The 18,437-nt window shown below is 36.8% G+C and overlaps 1 protein-coding gene and 1 pseudogene across 1 annotated transcript in view; both read right to left on the reverse strand.

Annotated features, from left to right (window-relative positions):
- Positions 1 to 18,437, reverse strand: part of Erc2 (ELKS/RAB6-interacting/CAST family member 2) — an 813,481-nt gene that overhangs the window by 543,786 nt on the left and 251,258 nt on the right. Inside the window, exon 5 of the mRNA XM_076856276.1 lies at positions 5,046 to 5,201. Coding sequence (XP_076712391.1) covers positions 5,046 to 5,201 — 156 coding nt within the window. The remainder of the gene's footprint in view (positions 1 to 5,045; positions 5,202 to 18,437) is intronic.
- LOC143408494 (proline-rich protein 3 pseudogene) lies at positions 12,039 to 12,522 on the reverse strand (annotated as a pseudogene).

Genomic DNA, 18,437 nt, shown 5'->3' on the forward strand with positions numbered 1-18,437 from the left:
TTTATCCATGTGCTAGGTGATGAACATCTGTGTTGTTTTCAGGTTTGGGCTGAAACCCGACTAATGCTGCTAAGAACATTTGTGCAGAAGTCTGTGGGGACACATGTTTTCAATTCACTTGAGTATATACCTCACAGAGAAATTGCTGGGCCACAAGGTAAACTGTTTAGCATTCTGAGGAACTTCTAAACTGTTTTCAAAAGTTTTAAATTCCCACCAGCAATATATAAGAGTTCCAATTTCTTCACTCACCCACTAACACTTGTTATTATCTTTTCAATTATAGCCATTTTGGTGGGTATGAAGTAGCATCTCATTGTAGTTCTTCTGATTTACATTTTATAATGACTAAATATATTAAGCACCTTCTCATATATTCCTTTGCCACTCATACATTGTTTTTGGATAAGTGTTCTGTCGGCTTTTTAAGATTGTTCCTTTGCCACTGAGATTTTGTTTTACTTTGATGCAAATGGATAGCTTTCTTTTTATTAATTCTATTCAAGGATACTTTGGGCTTCCTAAATATTCAGATTTGTACCTGTCAAATTTGGGGAAATTCTCAGCCTTCATTTCTTCAAATAATGGCTTAATATGAACTCTGTCTTCATCTCTCTTTCACTATGGAACTCCAATTATAATTACACTAGATCTTATTCTTTTATGTTTTCTTCCTACCTTCACTTAATCTCCTCTGCTCTGTTTCCTAGCTTAATACATCTGTCTTCTGCTATAACCACTCTACTATTAAAACTACTCATTGGGCTTTTGCATTTTTTTATATTTTCCCATTTCTAGACTTCTTATTTAGTTATTTCTAAATTTGCTTGAAATTTTTATAGTCTCTTGATCTATTCATATTTCCTTTCTTTTATTTAAACATAGCAAACCTACTTATAGTATTTGTCCTATAATTCTAACTTCTGAAGTTTTTTGCCTTCTATTTCTGCTGTTATTTCTTTCTGCTAGCTTCACTTATGGTGGCTGATTTTCTTGCAGATTATGTGAGTTTTATTTTTCACTGTATTCATATTTTGAAGAATTTTTAGTGGAGAAATATTTGAGGCCTGTGTTGCACATGTGATTCTTCAAAGCATTTGTCTCTGCCAGTATCTGAGGGCACTACCAACCAAGGATTCCTTTAAACTATATTCCCATCTTAAAGTTTTTATTTGGATCATCTCACATAGCACATCTGTGCAAGAGCTAGCTGGATTCTCAAAAAAAGTTTTTTCACCTTTCACTTCGCTCAGGGTATTAAAATAGATAATTTTGTTCTGGAGGCCCCAAGTCTAAGTGGAAAATGGGTAAAGTAGAGAGGTTATATATAGTTCTTTCAGTCTGTGCACTAAGAATATAATTGTTTGGGATTCTAGTTTTATGTGGTGGTAATAATGGAGTTCCTATTAGATGCTTCCTCTAAACCAGATAGGTCTTCTCTCTCTTTTCTCCACTGACCTTTTAACTATGAAAACAGACATTTAAGTCTGTCTGACAAATGCCAATGCAAAGAAATAACCTGAGCGCAACTTGTAACACAAACTCCCTACTCTGGCTTAGTTTTGACCCTTGAGATTCTTTCTGATTTGACAGTTCCTAACTACATTTTAAAATATGTGTTTTCAAAAAAATCAGCATTTTTGTTGTTTTTTGCAACAAAAACTGACATAAAAATATCTAGCTACTGAAGTTACAGCTGAGCATGAACTGAATGATTAGTCTAACAAAGAGTGAAACCAACATCTTCAGGCTGCACAACTTATTAGGTGACTATGGAAGGAAATCCTATTTCCCAGGAGAAGTCAAACTACATCGGGGAACAAACAGGTTTCATCCAGCTTACCAAATCTAAAGGACCAGTAGTGACTGAATAGAAAATGGTCCTATAAAAGATTCTGATTCTGCTTAAAGGTTCACTGGGAAAGTGGCATGATTGCTTACTGATGTTCATGTGAGCAGGTGAGAGCACTATTCAGGTACAGACAATTCATGAAAGATATTACTCCCCTTTTTGAACAGATCATAATCCCATGGTCATTTCTCTTTGGGACAAAAGTAATAAGTTCTCTCTTGCTCATATACAACAAGAATAAAGTATAAATAAATAGAGGGGAAATGCGAATTAAGACTACTTCAAATGAAAAAGGAAGTTAAACTCTGTTGTGATCAGCATGATCAGCACTCTCCTTAGGGGGAATTGCCCCCAAATCATATCCAGTTGTAGTTGACAGCACAGTGTATAGTTGAGTTCACATATGAAACCGATTCATCTGAAATTAAAGCCCAAAAAACTTTCAACTCTGCATGCCTAAGCAAAGATGATGTTTATAGTGAAGAAAAAAAAAAAACTGATGTGTGCTAACTTTCACAAATACTGAAGTAGAAAGGTGGTATGGGGATTGAGGTATGGAAATAAATTTGAATGAAATCAACTTGGTCCACAGAATGGTGTTCACAGGAAGGAAGGGCAGGACAGGATAGGTTGATAATAATAAAGTTCTTTCAGTCTATAAATATTAAGCAGGCAGTGGCTCTAAATAGCTTTCAGACTATCATTGCCATGAGTAGATTTTAAATAAATATTTATTCTGACAATAACAGAAAAAGGCTTTCCTAGGGGAATACAGTTACAGGGTAAAAACTCATACTATTCCATAAAAATATGCCTTTTGCTTCTTTTACAGCCATAGACTCAATAAAAATGAAAAGTGATGCAATTGAACCTACATAAGAACTAAGGCTGGGGAAGGTCTGTCTCTGTGATGGCCAAAAGAAAAGCCCATTGGAATTACATCACATGCTTCATATGAAGTCCATGTGGACATCAGGCACACTTCATCCCGTCTGAAAATTCTTCCCCCACTTATGTCTGTGACACAACCAACACACTGAAAAAACTACTCTGCCAAGGAACACAGCTTCTTTTTCACTGCAGATATGGCCTTCATGTCTAGAAAGTGATATGCTTATTATCATGCAGTTTGGGTTATGAGGTTTGTAATCTGTCAGAGGTTTATAAGAAAATGTGTTACAAATTCAGAATAAAGGGGGAGATCTAAGACAGCAGATCTAAGACAATGTCGGCTTCTCTGGCAAACACTGAAAACAGAGGGAGCAGTTAATATAGAAATGCTGGAATCAGTAGATTAAAAATGTGCTAGAATAGGAACAAAGTATTGTACAGAAAGGGGGTGCCATTACTTTTTGGAGAAACAAGTATTTATATGGTACATTCCATTCTCAAAGACTTAATAATGTTCCTGCTTTCTCTGGCCCCTTTAGATTCAGCTCTCACAATCAGATTCCTGTAAGCATTTAGAGTTGGGTAGGAATCAGAGTTTCCCTCAGGAAACACTTGCAGAGTTCAGAAGGTCACTCAGAATCTCAGTACTTAAGGACAATGTCCATGTGCCAAAGGACTTGCTAGATGTTGGGATTTCTGCCCTGGTCAACTATGTCTGGTATCCCTACCTTCATACCAGTTGAAATTCTAAAACTCTGCTTTTTTAAAATCTTTGTAACTAATCTTCCACCTTTCCAAAAAAAAAATGTGATATCCTGATTTTGCTATGATATCATAATTATAAAAGCAATTTAGATCTTCATTGCTACATAATTTAATCATAGACCTTTCAAAAGGCTCTACTAATTCCAGCCATCCACTCAGATAAAAATAGGGGTATATGTTTATTTAAAATATTCCCTTTCCCTTCAATCTACATTCTTTATTCATTGCAATTAATTAGTGAAAACAACATTACTATGCTTAAATAAGAAATCCTGCTTACCTCTCAATGTAGAATTAAGAGAAACCAGTAATGAGCAATACATATTCTAGTTCAATCCAGTAACAATATTCTTTCAATGAAGAAAATGTAAAAACTGACTCTTACTAGCACCATTTGGCTAATGTTTACCAGTCTCTAAGGTATATCTGCATGAATGAAGAATTCATTCTTATTTGTATTTCTCAGAAATAATTTTTTTCTACATAATTCAGCTTAAATATAAAATTGCTACTATATTACTATTACTATTATTATTATTATTATTTAGTTATACACCTTCAAGAGTAATGTTTATAATTATTAGCTGTTTTTTTTTGAGCCAGGTGCTTTCACTGCATTATCTCTTTCAATCTCCTTGAGCCATGTTTTAGATTTGGCAGTGTTGACCCCATTTTATAGAGGAAGAGAGTATGACTGAATGACTTAAGTCACTTCCCCCAAGTCCATAAGCTAGCAAGGGCAAGCTAGAGACTTTCCAGAGTCTGTTTTTGTCTTTAGCCTGTACTCTTTACATCTCACCCCACTACAAGATCTCTTTAAACATTCCTCAGACTTGACCATTTTGGAACTCAAAAGCAACTAGCCACTAAAAGTTAATCTAACTAAAAAACTGATGGTCTCTTAGACAAAGATGGGCTAATAAAGGTCATGACTTGCTTGTAAAGACCACAGAAATGTTTTATTCACCTAAACAGATTCCATGATGAAGGACAGTTTGCCAATTTCAGGGCATTTCCAGCTGTAGAAATGACTTGAACAACTAATCTATTGTTGAATGATGGAATGGGAATGAAAAGCTAAAGTCAAAACAATAATTTCCCCCAAACTTCTTTTTTTTTTCTTTCTCTCTCAGTACTGGGATTGAACCCTGGGCCTCTCATGTGATCGTAGACAAGTGCTCTACCACTGAGTTAGAGCCTCAGCCCAAACTTCTGAGTTCATTCATATATATTCCTGTGGTCTTCATTCCTACAGTAATTTAGGGACTGTGTGTGCTGCACCTTGGCTGTCATGGTTTATGATATTTTGTTAAGACCTAAACCTCACAATGAATAGAAATCCCACCCAAAGTTTTCTCTGATCCCTTTATGGAATCTACATTTCTGAACTAACAATCCTCTGCATTATTCTTCATTGTTCATTTAGTTCATGATATTACATAAAGCAGATTATGTAAGTATTTGGAAAAAGTATGCATGCAAACCATAACTTTCTAGTCACACCAAGAATATAAAAGTCTGTAACTCTGGTTTGTACCTTGGTCTTCATAAACTTGGAGTGACTTTTGTAAACCTCTATTTGTTTGATCTCTTCTTCACGGTCCTCAGTGTTCAACACACCATTGGCTTTTAACATCTGGATCTCATCCTCAAGATCCCTTATGTTTCGCTCCAATGAAGCAATTTTTGTGTCCTGTTGGTGGAAAAAAGAAAGAAAGAACATTGATGTTGGTTTTTTTTTTTTCAGCATTGTCAAAAACAGAGTTTTAAAAAGCAATTTGGTAGTAATACATTAATTATGTAGATATAATCCTAATTTCTGAAAAATGTATTTTTTTCACTTCCAAGGATCATTTATAAGATAACTAGGTTCATAATCCAGTCACATGTCACATGTCAACACAACATAGAGAGTTATTTCAATTTGTTTCACTAATATCTAGGAACCAAATTACCAAAACAATGGTGACAACAGGGATTTAAAGTGTTAAAGAAAAACATGATTTAAGTGGAAAATTGATAATTTGGAATATAGTCTAGCAAGGACTATATTTTTAAGTCCACTTGAAAACATAAAAAAAGCATTGGTTCACGCGTATATTCCGTGGCTGGTTTTATAAGGCATGCTTGGAATTTGACTCAGAAGGAAATTCAAACCTACTAATGGAGAAAAGGATTCTCATCCAAAATGCAGATATAGGCGAAATTAAATAACTGAATCTTGACTTAGTATGACTGATACACTAAATATTGAAAATTTATAGCAACTGGAAATAATATATCACAACATCATGATTTATTTGGCCAGCAGTCAGGTCCCTACGTGACAAAAAACATGACTACCTTGCAGGGCATTTCTAACCTATTGATTTACAGACCCCCAAAAACTAGAAATATTACATTCAGATGTGGGATTAATTGAGAAAAAAAACAACCAAAGACAGACTCTATACACAAGAGAGTACATAATAAGAGACAATGCATTCAACATAGAAAAGAAAGAGCTTTTGCAGCAGAACCAAGCAAGCAAGCAAACAACAACAAAAAAATTTCCCCAACCTCAGAAATTAGACTCAAATTAGTCTTCAGAATGAAGCACATCAAAAGTTTGACCTTAAATTTTCTTACTGTCACCCATTTACCTGTTGTTTTACTGCAAAGATTTAAGGAGCTTATATTAAATTTGTCATTGAACATTAATGAAAACAAGTCACCAATTCTTTTTTTTTTAAAGAATCTAAAAGACTAAGAATTTCAAAAGTAAACACTATAAAGGGCTACTTTATTTATAACTAATTCATTTTTTAAAGTCTTCTAACAAATATGTCTGTCCTGTCTTTGTGGCTATTATTTATTTTATTTTCCTGTATTATTTGCTCAATAGCATACCTCCTGTAGCAATATAATAATAATTACAATCATCAAGTCATCATATTAAAAGGAGGAAAAGGAAGAAAAATGACAACTATTTACTGAGCTTCATTAAGTACCCATAACCAAGGGCTCAAAGTACAGTAGACACTTTCATTAACCCTCAGAAAAATCCCAAGGTGAAATAAAAGGATTCTAAAATTTTCAAGATTATTATGACAAGTTACATACTGCAGCTTCATTTTCCTTTAAAAAGAACACCTATTATAGTTTTCCAGTTATAAAAGCAACATACTTTAAATGAATGAGAAATGGAGAAAATCTCTTTCTTCTACCTAGAGAAAACTACCATTCATGTTGTTTATGGATAGTCTATCAGTATTTTTCAATTTTAGATGCCACCACTGGAAATCTTGAATACTACCAGTTTGATAAAGGGAAGTATTATGGATTGAATGTTTGTGTTCCACCCCAAATTTATATATGGACTAATCTCAAGGTGATAATATTTGGAGACGGGCCTTTGGAAGATAATTAGGGTTAGATGAGGTTGTGATGATGGGAACTTCATAGGACATTAATGCCTTTATAGGAAGAGACACCAGAGAGTACGTGTGTGTGTTCTCCCTCTCTTTTCCTCCTCCCCTCATATAATGTCATAGCAAGAAAGTGGCCAACTACAAGTCAGGAAAAGTGCCCTCCTCAGAGCCCAACCATGCTTGATCTCCTGATCTGAGACTCCCAGCCTCCAGTACATTGAAAAACAAATTCCCATTGTTTACCCCACCCAGTCTATGGTATTTTATTAAGGCAGCCTAAGCTGATGGATACGGGAATCATGCTTAGTAACTCACTTGAGTTCTAAGCTATGAGAACTTCACAGATTAAAAAAGGAACAATTAAAAGGCTATGGGAGGGGACTGGTATTGTGGCTCAGTGGCAGAGCATTTGCCTCACACATGTGAGGCTCTGAGTTTGATCCTCAGCACCACATAAAAATAAACAAACAACGAAAAAAAAGATGTTAAAAAAATATATATATATATCTTATATATATATTTATATATTTATATTTTACACACACAAACACATATATATATATATATATATATATATATATATATATATATATATATATTTTTTTTTTTTTTTTTTTTTTTTTTTTAAAAGAGTTTACAAGAGGGCTGAGGTTGTAGCTCAGTGGTAGAGCACTTGCCTCACACACAAGGCCCTGGGTTCAATCCTCAACACCACGTACAATAAATAAATAAAAATAAAGATACTGTGTCCATCTACAACTAAAACAATTTTTTAAAGAGAATACAATTTTTATAAAAGTTTAACTGGAAGTGTGAACCCACTTTCTACATATAAAATCTTCTGGAATTTTAGACCCAAGTCTGAAGAGACCACATTTATATTTGTGTGTATACACATATATACATATTTAAGAGTGTGTGTGTGTGTGTCTGTCTGTCTGGACAGCAATACACTGGATAGTCCTCACATCATGGATTTTTTTTTCCAGTACCAGGGTTTGAACACACAGCTTCAAACATGGTAGGCAAGCAGTCTACCACAGAGCTACATGCCTCGCCCTTTTCTTAGTGTCTTGCTAAGCTGCCCAGGCTGGCCTGGAACTTAGACCCTTCCTGCCTCAGCCTCCTAAGTAACTACAATTACAGACAAATGCCACTGTGCCCAGTTTAGACCTTAATTTTGTTTTAATTTTTAATTTTTATAACACTTGGTAGAATTCCAGGCTTCAATCATGTAGGCAAGAGGAGAAGAAATTGCATTCTCATAAACCCTCAGTTTCATACTCAGTCAACTCCTGAGGCTTTAAAAATGACCACAGGTACCCACCTTCTATGGTTGGAAGGCACTTTTCATTGGATGGTAAAAAATTACATACTACTAAGGAAAGATCAGAACTGGATAAGATACAAAGTTTCTTAATAGACCAAATCTTCTTGATTTAAAAGTGACAAAAGATTTTAAAAATATTTTTCACTTTTACTAAGTTTTTAAATTAATTAATATCTTTCTTTTATCTCAAACTATTCCCACTCTATAGCTGTAGCTATCCTGATATATAAACAGAAATAATGTTGTAGGAGGCACTTTCATAAGGATATATTTATTCTGTCCTTATCTCTATTTCTGATCTAATGTAACAAGTTTATGAGCAATAGAAATCATTCTTGAAATCATGAGCATAGAGAGAAATAAATAAGAAAACACAATTATGATCCGCAAGGAGAACAGATATAAAATACAGATGGTTTTTGGTTGTGACCAAGAAGATAAGCAAAACATTGAGACAGAGAAAGACCAAGGAAACATAGACCTGAAAATCAAAGGCAAATAAAATGGCTGCCACACTCACGGTTTCACAAATGCCTCAGCTCCAAGAACTCAGGCAGAAGGAGTTTTATCATTAAGACAAAACAAAACAAAAACTCTAGAACTAGACAAATGGCCAAAATCTTGCATATTCAAGAGGAATATGGAAGTCCATATATAGCTGAAAGTGGTATATGGATGTTTTCTTTCAGAAAAGACGTGCTCAATAGCTCTAAGCATTGATCTAGAGTACAGAGGTGAAAAAAATGAAGATATATGCTATACTATCCTGAAAAGTTTCAGAAGGTCGAGCGACATGTCACTCCTAATCACCAGATTTTACTTCATCTTTACGTGTTATTAACAACTGACATTTTAAACCAATTTATGTTGTGATTTTCCAAACATATTTTGATTGTTTCACAAATAAACAAGCTCTAGAAGCAGATAACTGTGGGCCTTCCTTAAAGATACAAGGAAGGGAAGATACAAGTTACAGTGACTTTCCCCAAAGTCTATAATAACCAAATGTTCCATGTTAATCTCAAAGTTATATTAGTAAGTTGAAGAATCAAAATAACAATTGGAGTTTTTCGAGGAAAATCTTGCCACAATTATCCCAGTTTAATATTAGTGGGGCTTAACTATCCAGATCACTTTGTTAGTTTCTGTCACTCAAAAGTGGTTTGAACTTGATCTGACTTTAGCAGCAAAACAAGAGGCATGGACTCCCATATTGAATTCATCACCTAATGTCTCAGGAGACATTTTCCCAATCGTCTTGAGATAAGAAGACAATTTGTCTTTTTTAATTTTATATTTTGCTTATAGACTGTTAAGAATATGGAAAAAAAATTTCAGGGGGGAAACAAAATTGTTGTTTCTTTCCCTGTTAATTAGAAAAATTAACCTGGACTGAGTAACTCTTTCAAGCCCTTTCTTTCTACACATTTGTAAAATACTTGTAAAATTTTTATACATATATTGGGATCACAACTCCTACTTAAAATGCATATGTAAGACCATTTTACTCTATTATTCAAAAGATGCAAAATAGGTGTCCCTCAGCTAATAAATAAGCCACCAGAATTAAACCCTATCAGCCATGTAGGCCCACCCTACAAGTTTTAAACTAACCATGAATATTAGAACTAGCTCTTTTTTTAATATTTATTTTGTAGTTGCAGTTGGACACAATGCCTTTATTTATTTATTTTTATGTGGTGCTAAGGATCGAACCCAGGGCCTCACACATGCAAAGTGAGCACTCTACTGCTGAGCCACAATCCCAGCCCTAGAACTAGCTCTTGAGCACAGGAATTGTAGCAATGAAAATACAAATTGAGCGGGAAAACCAAAATACATTTATTTCTGTCTTTTCTCTCTTTACAAAATAATCTTTGGATTTTTTTTCCCCCCTAGGACATGTATGCCTCGGATTGGTAGTGAACTTGAAAACAGGGATTTACTCTCATTCATTCCTTTAACTACTTGGTACCAGTTACTTTGCCAGGTGTGAGATGCCAATTCAATCTCAACAAGATACATGAACATCATTCTTTAACAAGAGAGTATCTAGATCTTTACTAATCAAAATGTAGTCTACAGATCAGCAGAATGGATTTCATCTGGGGGCTTTATAGACATGCAAAATCTCAGGCTCCCAGTGCAGAACTGCTAAATCTGAATCTGAATTTCCTCAAGGTCTTTAGATAATTCAGATATTTTAAATACTGCAGGTATTCAGAAGGCATAAGATTGAATAATGCATCTTTCCTATTGTGTACACACTACTGATGACCTGCCAAAAGATAAGGGAACTTTACTAAGTACATTTAGAGAAATATAAACCTACTTTCAAGAGCTATCCATCTTGGCACAAGTGTACAGCAACCCTGGGAGCAAACTTTCTAGAGCATCTTTTCCAGTCAAGATGCTATTATTACTCATTTTGTGTTTGTCAAATATTATATGCCCCTTAAACAGCAAGAAATAGATTTCAGTTCCTCTCTAGGAATTGTGAACACTTAAATGGTGAGTTGGTATCACATTAAAAAAAAAAAGCAACATTTAGTCACAAAAAGAAATGATTATGTTATTTCTGAGTGTCACAGTGTGCTTTCCTTTAAATAGTAAGAATTACTGGTTTCATTTTAATATCAGGCCAAGAAGAAAAAAATACAAGCAGTTTTTATTTATTTATTTATTTATTTATTTATTTATTTATTTATTTATTTATTTTGCTGGTTTCCACTGCGTTTATTACTAATATAAAAAAATGTTAAAAAGAAAAAAATTCATTCTCAGTTCTCCAACGCTCTCATCCCTCCCTCTTGCCCACACAACTCCTGACCCATTTCCTCAGGGCCAGCTCAAAACTGAACCTGTTCACTGCCGTTTTCACAGAAAACAACCAGTGCCAGGGATGTGAGGGAAGAGTGTCAGAAGAGAGCAACAGTACTGTCCAGGCTCCACCCATAGATAGGCCAGGTGGAGATTCACAGAATTCAAATGAAAGGGCTGGTGGCTGCACAATGACATAGTCTAACTAAAACAGGCTGAAAAGGAGCTGGGTAGGGAGGCCCATCTGAGGCTTTACAAGACATCACTGGCCTGTGTCAGACCAAGAATAATCAACACCAGGAGAAGTACAGGGAGGACCAGGGAGGCAGTCTTGTGGAGTTTCACGATTCTCCCAAGTTGGGATGTGGGGAAAGTCTAGAGGGTACCAAGAGCCTCACTCATTTTGGCAGAAAAACTTATTCTAGTGTTGGGAAATCACAAAAATGCCACGGATACTGAGAGAGGCTACGAGGGGATGCACAGTTTCACAAAGCACAGTGATCACAGACCATAGCGGTGGGGATCATGCTACTGACAGAGAAACTACGAAACCCAAAAGCAGGGGCAGTTGCCTTTCAGGGAGCAACTCTGTACCAGTCACCCAAACTTGACCCCAGGTCAGAAAACCTGGCGAGTTTCCCAAGCAGCTGAAAACACTGGGATGTCACATAAAAAGGACTTAAAATAAGCAGCTGAAGTGGGTAGGAAACCGCTCCAGGGCTCTCAGGAATTGAGGGCAGTACTGGGGACAGGTGGACAGATGCACGAGAAACAGCACCAAAGAGGTTTCCTGTTCAGCAGTCATTTGGCGAAAGGGAAGAAGATCCAGGAGGCAGTTGAAGGGAGCAAGAAGGGGTCCCGAAGGCATGTCTCTGGAGGCTGGATCAGAATACAGAGCGCGCTGCACACCAGTGAATAAACACAACTCTGGACCCCAAACCAGGGAGGTGGTGGATGGGGGTGGACGTGTCATTGACAGAGGGTGTTGGGTGGAAGAGCCTCACAGTAGCCATCACAGGGCCACAGGGTCACAGAGGGCTCCTTCCAGCCTGGATGGGAAGGCACAGTCTCACAGAGGAGGTCCATTGACGCCTGGGTGGTAGAAGGCACAGAGGTCTTCATATCTACAGTGGCCCTTTTTGGAAAGGTGTCGACAGACTGGGCGGTCAGATTTGTCTGGGGCCGAGGCCTCCCCAGATTGGGCCTCTGCCCCGGGGAGGAGGTGGGAGACTCAGCAGTGGTGGAATCATCAGTCCCCTTGATCCTGGAGGACCTCTGTGAAGAGCTGACTTGGGGTCACCAGGCTTTCCATTGGCCATGGGAGGAGGGCCCAGAAGGCTGGGTGGTCCTATGGGACTCTCATCCTCCTCATCTCCAGTCTCTTCCCGCTCGGGCAGTGGTGGCTGCTGTGGCGGCGGCTGCTGTTGCTGATTCTGCTTCTTTCGTTTCGGCATCGTGGCTGCGGCAATACAAGCAGTTTTTACAGAGCAAGGAACTCACCGTGATCACGTAGCAGTCTACAGACGTTGATCAACAAACTTAGTGCCAACTTGGTTTAAAGAAGATGTGATCTAATGTTCAGGAAATGTCCCTACATAATTATATTACACTTATTTAGAATAAAATTCTAAACTATTATTACTGGATACCACAGAGGCTGTTGAAGGCGTAACTTTTAAAAAATCATAGTTATAGCTGCAAACTACTAACTGAATAGCCCTTGGTCTTGGGCTGTCTTTTCTCTTTACAAAATAATGCCCTGCCTTGGTCATAGGAACTCCAGTCAAGCACTCCAGAAAGAAGGTGACATAGTTCTGATACATATTTGGGAAAAAATGCATAATAAGAAATTTTTAAAAAAAACTCCTCTTAGGACTTATCAAACTATAAAAAGATGAAGATGATGAGGACATGCTGCTGTTTTGTTTTATCTGGTTTTACAGATGACTGTCTAATTCTTCACGGCAAAACATACAAGCACAGAACCAGGCTGGACTAGGTCAAATTAAAGGCAATTAGAATGCTCTGGTTTCTTATCATGGTTTCATTTGCCTACTTCTGACTTGTTCTTCATGAAGCTCAGGCCCCTGGAAGGCGTCCTTCCTATTGTGTACACACTACTGATGACCTGCCAAAAGATAAAATCTCTCTAGTGGTTCTTGTTCTATGTGATTTTTGAAGTTCTGATTTCCATGATTGAGTCTGTTTTATTGTTCACAGAGTTAAGTCTATCAGAAAGTCTAACAAAATTTCAGACAGACTACACAAAAAAGGTGAAAAATCTAACCCTTAGAGTGTCATAAACCTGGATGCCAATCTAAGTTCATGCTTTACATTTTGGGGCAGGATGCTCAGCCTTTCTGAAGTAAGATTGTTCACAAGCATGTTAAAAAAAAATTACAAATGATGTATGATGCATGCAAAGTACCTATCATGGAACCTCTGCCTGTAGAGTAAGGTTTGCCATTATTATCAGAAATCAACTATAACACAGTCCACATCAACTCCCCAGTTCTATTAGATACACAAGACTGTTGCTTCCATTTTTTATTCAACCCTGTTTAACTTTGTGAGCATATTTCTAACCTTGCTAATCCTGTAACCTAAGATTGTTATGAGAATTAAATGAGTCACAGCATGTAAATCTTCCAGTATAATAGGTAATACACATCCACAATAGGTACTGAATGAACCTACTGTTTTCTTCTCTCCCATTTCTTATATAGCATATCTATGACTTTCTTTCTTTCTTTTGTTCTTTTTTGTTTTTTGTTTGTTTGTTTGTTTTTCCATCTGCTCAACCTCTTTCCTATTGGGAAGTGTATCTCCCCTACTCCCTGTACTTTGTTTATTTTTGTTTTGTTTCAAACTAAGGATGATACTGAGGGCTTCATACATGCTAGGCAAACACTCTACAAATACTACCACTCAGCCACATCTCCAGCCTCCCAACTCCCTTTAGTTTAGTGGTTTTTCAACTGTGTATCCCTCCAAGAGGCAAGTACCATGGATCTTCTAAGTATAGTGATTGGTTTAGCTAGAGTTATGAATTCACCCCTAGCCAATCAGAGTTCTTCTAGGAAGATTACTATATACAGGGCTAGAGCAGATCTGACTATATATCTGCTGTCTGTCTCTTCTGAGAGTAAGGAAAATGTGGGCTTATAGTTGGCTGTGGCCTGCATATCATTTGAATACCTAGATATAGCTGTGTCTGAACCATCCACTCCCCAGAATGCCAAATTACAAGAGTAAAGCCTCTGTCACTTGTAACAGAGGAGTATAATGCACAAGTAATAGTATGAAAGGAAACACCAAAACAGAGTAAGATGCAATATTTGCAGAAAATGAGAAATCAGTAAAACTACTATATTACTGTCAAAAGCTCTCCAGAAAGCACAGGAAGATTTGCACAATTTGGGATTTTCACAACAATAAGGTTATCATAAAGAAGATAAAATTATTTCTGATCAGGAGTAATAATGCACACAAAAACATAAGCATTAAGTATGGTATGCAGCATATAATATTTGAAAGAACAAGAGAATGAATACAGACTATGTGTCAAGGAGTTAAAAGACAGATTAAAGAGCATAGATCATGTTTAGTTGCAGAGGAGTTGGAAATGAAAGGAAGATGAAGTGGAATGATAACCAGTCTTTAGAACCAAGCCAGGAGTATGTTCTTGGGTATGACCAAGAGTTATTTAAAATCTTGTAAACAAGATGGCAATAAGATGGTCTTTGTGAAGTTAATGATAAAAGCAGAAGCTGAAACTGAAGTTGAGACAACAGAGGTGGTGAAAGAATTCTCAGACATGGCTGAGAATCAAGATTAGAAAAACCAGTGGAATCATTACCAGGATAAAACAGGGGCAAAAATTAATGAAAATTATGGAAAGTCTCAAAAAAATAAGAGGCTGAATAGTTTTGAGATGGAAGGGAAATCAAAGAAAAGTTGAGAATGTCATTGGTGATATGAGGGCAGTTTCAATGAAGCTGTGTTACCAAAACTGGAAATGAAACCATGTTATCAAAACTAGAAAAAAAAAACCCAGTATATTAAATCCCATGGGATCAAGGGTGACTGCTAAGTCATTCAACAATCACTATGGAACAGAAAAAGAACAATCAAACGATACCATTTGGTTACACTGGAACTAGATTTGGGAGGTCCCTGCAATAAGCTCTTTAATTGCTGAATTTCAGGATCCCAGGGTAAGGGCTGGATTGGGGGCACTCTGAGAGTTTCAGGTATCTGTGAAAGTATTTCAATATTTTAATAACCAATGTAGCACTTTGTACATGTGCCTCTAAGCTAGGTATCTAACTTCCTGGCATAAAAAGTTGCTTGAAAATGAAGAACTTTCTACATTCCCAACACACAAAAGGGAGCACTGGCTAATTGAAAATCATTTCAATTGGCCTGAGGTCATGTTTAAAGCGAAGTCTCCATAGTACCAATCTATGGACTAAATGCATCAGAATCATCTGTGGAGTAAAAACTCCCTAGATAATCACTTCTTTCAGGAGAGGGAGACACAAAAATCTGTATTATTTGCAAATTCCTCAGACTGGGGGAAAAATAACATCAAAAGATTTATCTTTTATGTCTTTTTTTCTTCCTGTTTTATTTCTCATTTAGAAAAATGTTTAAAATATTAATAAATTTGCATTATCTGAATATGCAGAAAGGAATAGCACTGGACAGAAACAAACAGTATTTTCCATTCTGGTATTAAAAATGTATTAAAAACAACAACAACCAGGCTGGGGTTGTGGGCTCAGTGGTAGAGCCCTTGCTTAGCACATGTGAAGCACTGGGTTCCATCTTCAGTACCACATAAAAAATAAATAATAAATGTATTGTGTCCCTCTACAAGCAAAAAAAAAAATAAAGCACAAAACAAAACCAACAGCAGCTGATGTGTATTGATTACTTAAAGAAAAATCTCACTTCCCCCAAACCCATTAGTTAAGGACATATTTTACCCACATAACAGATCAAGAGACATATTGATGGGTAAATAACCTGTCCAAGGATTCCTCTTTATTAAACTGAAATAGTTTCCTCAACAGCCTTCCTTGGAACAGTTCAAAGTAGGACACATACTGGGACCTTGCTGTACCCAGGCCAACCTCAGGAAAGACTGGTTTCAGAGAAGGTGAGCCACCTAAAAGCTGAGCTATTCTGGTTCTTTCTCCCACATAGTACTTTTCCTCTAAAGATCACAGAGCAAGGTCAAGAGAAATAGTGAAGAGGTTGGGGAGAAAGGAAAAGGAGGAAAAAAAGTTTCAGAAACTGCTTACAGATGAGTAGGTAGTCCCCTGCATGTGTGTAGCACTACCCTCCCTAAGGATGGATTGGATGTCATCTTACACATATGTCTGAATACAAACAGGATTTGAATTACAGCTGCCCATTCTCTGAGAATAGCAGTAATTTCGTGAAATACTCATTTACAACACAGCTAATACATTTTGGGGAGCCTAAAAAGATGGATACCTGACCCCTCTATTTCTCTTCCAATGCTCTTGATGAAAAGATTTAGTAAAGAATTTCACTGGACTTCCAGCAACCTGAACTTGCTCTTCTTATTCCTTTGAACCAATCTCCTCATTGGGCTTGGGGCCTCTTTCTTAGGATCTCCAAAACATACCACAAATCCTTCTATGTTCAACCATTCTGTCTCATGGAAAAAGCAACAGGCGTCCATGGAATTCAGGCCACCCCAAGTCACCAGTGTGGCCTGATGGATGTGGAAACTGGACCATGCCTTAGGAATGAGGCTTGTGTTGGTTGGTACACTGTCATTACTGCAACTTGAAAGGGGAAGTTCACATGAGGCCTGTGGTTGACTTTTCAACCCTGCTGGCGGGGGCGCACGCCAGTAAGGAAATTGCAATCCCTAAATAAACACCATGCTGGGAACTGAGCACCAGCAAGAGAGTGAGCAGGGGGGCTGCTGGCCTGGCCACAGTTGGCCAAGACAGAACAAACAAAGCTCAGATTTAAACATTGCAAGAATGTCACATCAATTTAGACTCCCCAGGAGAGCCCATTGAGAATCAAAATCCCAGTCACAGAGCCTCCAAACTGTAGAATTTTTAAAGGAGGACACTTAATCCAATCCCTTAATTTGCCAAATGAGAATAATAGGAGCCAGAGGGGACAAGTGACTTGCCAAATGCCCAAAAGGAAGAAAGATAAGTCTCTAGGTCATTTATTATGCCACAGATCTTCTGGGTCTGGGTTTTCTTCCCCCCTCTGTTATTTTCTCCTTTCAAAGACACTTTTAAAGTCTTTTCAACATGGAGGGACTGGGGTTGTGGCTCAGTGGTAGAGCGCTTGCCTGGCATGTGTGAGGCACTGGGTTCGATCCTCAGCACCCCATAAAAATAAATAAATTTTAAAAAGGCATTGTGTCCAACTACACCTAAAAAAATAAATATTAAAACAAAATAAAATTTAAAAAAAGAGAAGGGATGAAGAGGCAAGGGATTCCTTGAATATCTGTTATGTGCCAGGATTCTCCCATACCTTAGTCCTTTTTAATCCCCATCATAAACCTCTACAGACTGGTATCATGGACCCCATTTTACAAATGAAGAAACTGGAGTATAGGGTCTCAATTTTCATAAATAATCTAACCTTCTTCCTATGGAGCCTTCTCAGTTCAGAAAAAAAAAAAAAGACAACAACAACAACAACAAAAAACAAGAATTAAAGAACAAAAGTGTGCACTTTTAAGATTTTTATGATGGTTTTTCCTTTAACAGTTTTGTTTTTTCCTAAATAATAACTCCTGATCATTCCTATATAGTTAATACACATTACTAAAAACATGAAGATCAAAGGGAAAAAAAAACCTTAGCTTCCCAACCAGACTGAATGCCAACATTGATATATTTTGCCCCAAGTTTTAATTGCACACTGATAAATATTGCCTTTTTATACTAAGAATTATATCTCAACTAAGTCTGAGGAATATATCTCCTAGTTGCTTATTGTATCCTTCTGTTTTTTACTTAAAGTAATCAAAATTATTGGTCCTTTCCTGTGTAATATTTTAATTTTAAATAACAGTTTATTGGGATATAAAACATCGTAAAATTCACCTCTTCAAAGTGGGCAATTCAGTGGTTGGTGTAACCATCCACACTATCTAAATCCAGAATATTTTCACCACAAAAAAAGTCTTGTATCCCTTAGCAATAGCTCCTCTTCTCCACTTCCCCATCTCCTAGAAATCACTCATCAACTTTCTGTCTCCAATATGGCTATTTTGGACATTTAATATAATCAGATGATATGTGGTCATCTTTCAAGGTTTTCAGGGTTCATCCATGTTATAACATATAGCAGTATT

Source organism: Callospermophilus lateralis, chromosome 1 (assembly GCF_048772815.1).
Source record: "Callospermophilus lateralis isolate mCalLat2 chromosome 1, mCalLat2.hap1, whole genome shotgun sequence".
Classification (NCBI taxonomy): Eukaryota; Metazoa; Chordata; class Mammalia; order Rodentia; family Sciuridae; genus Callospermophilus; species Callospermophilus lateralis.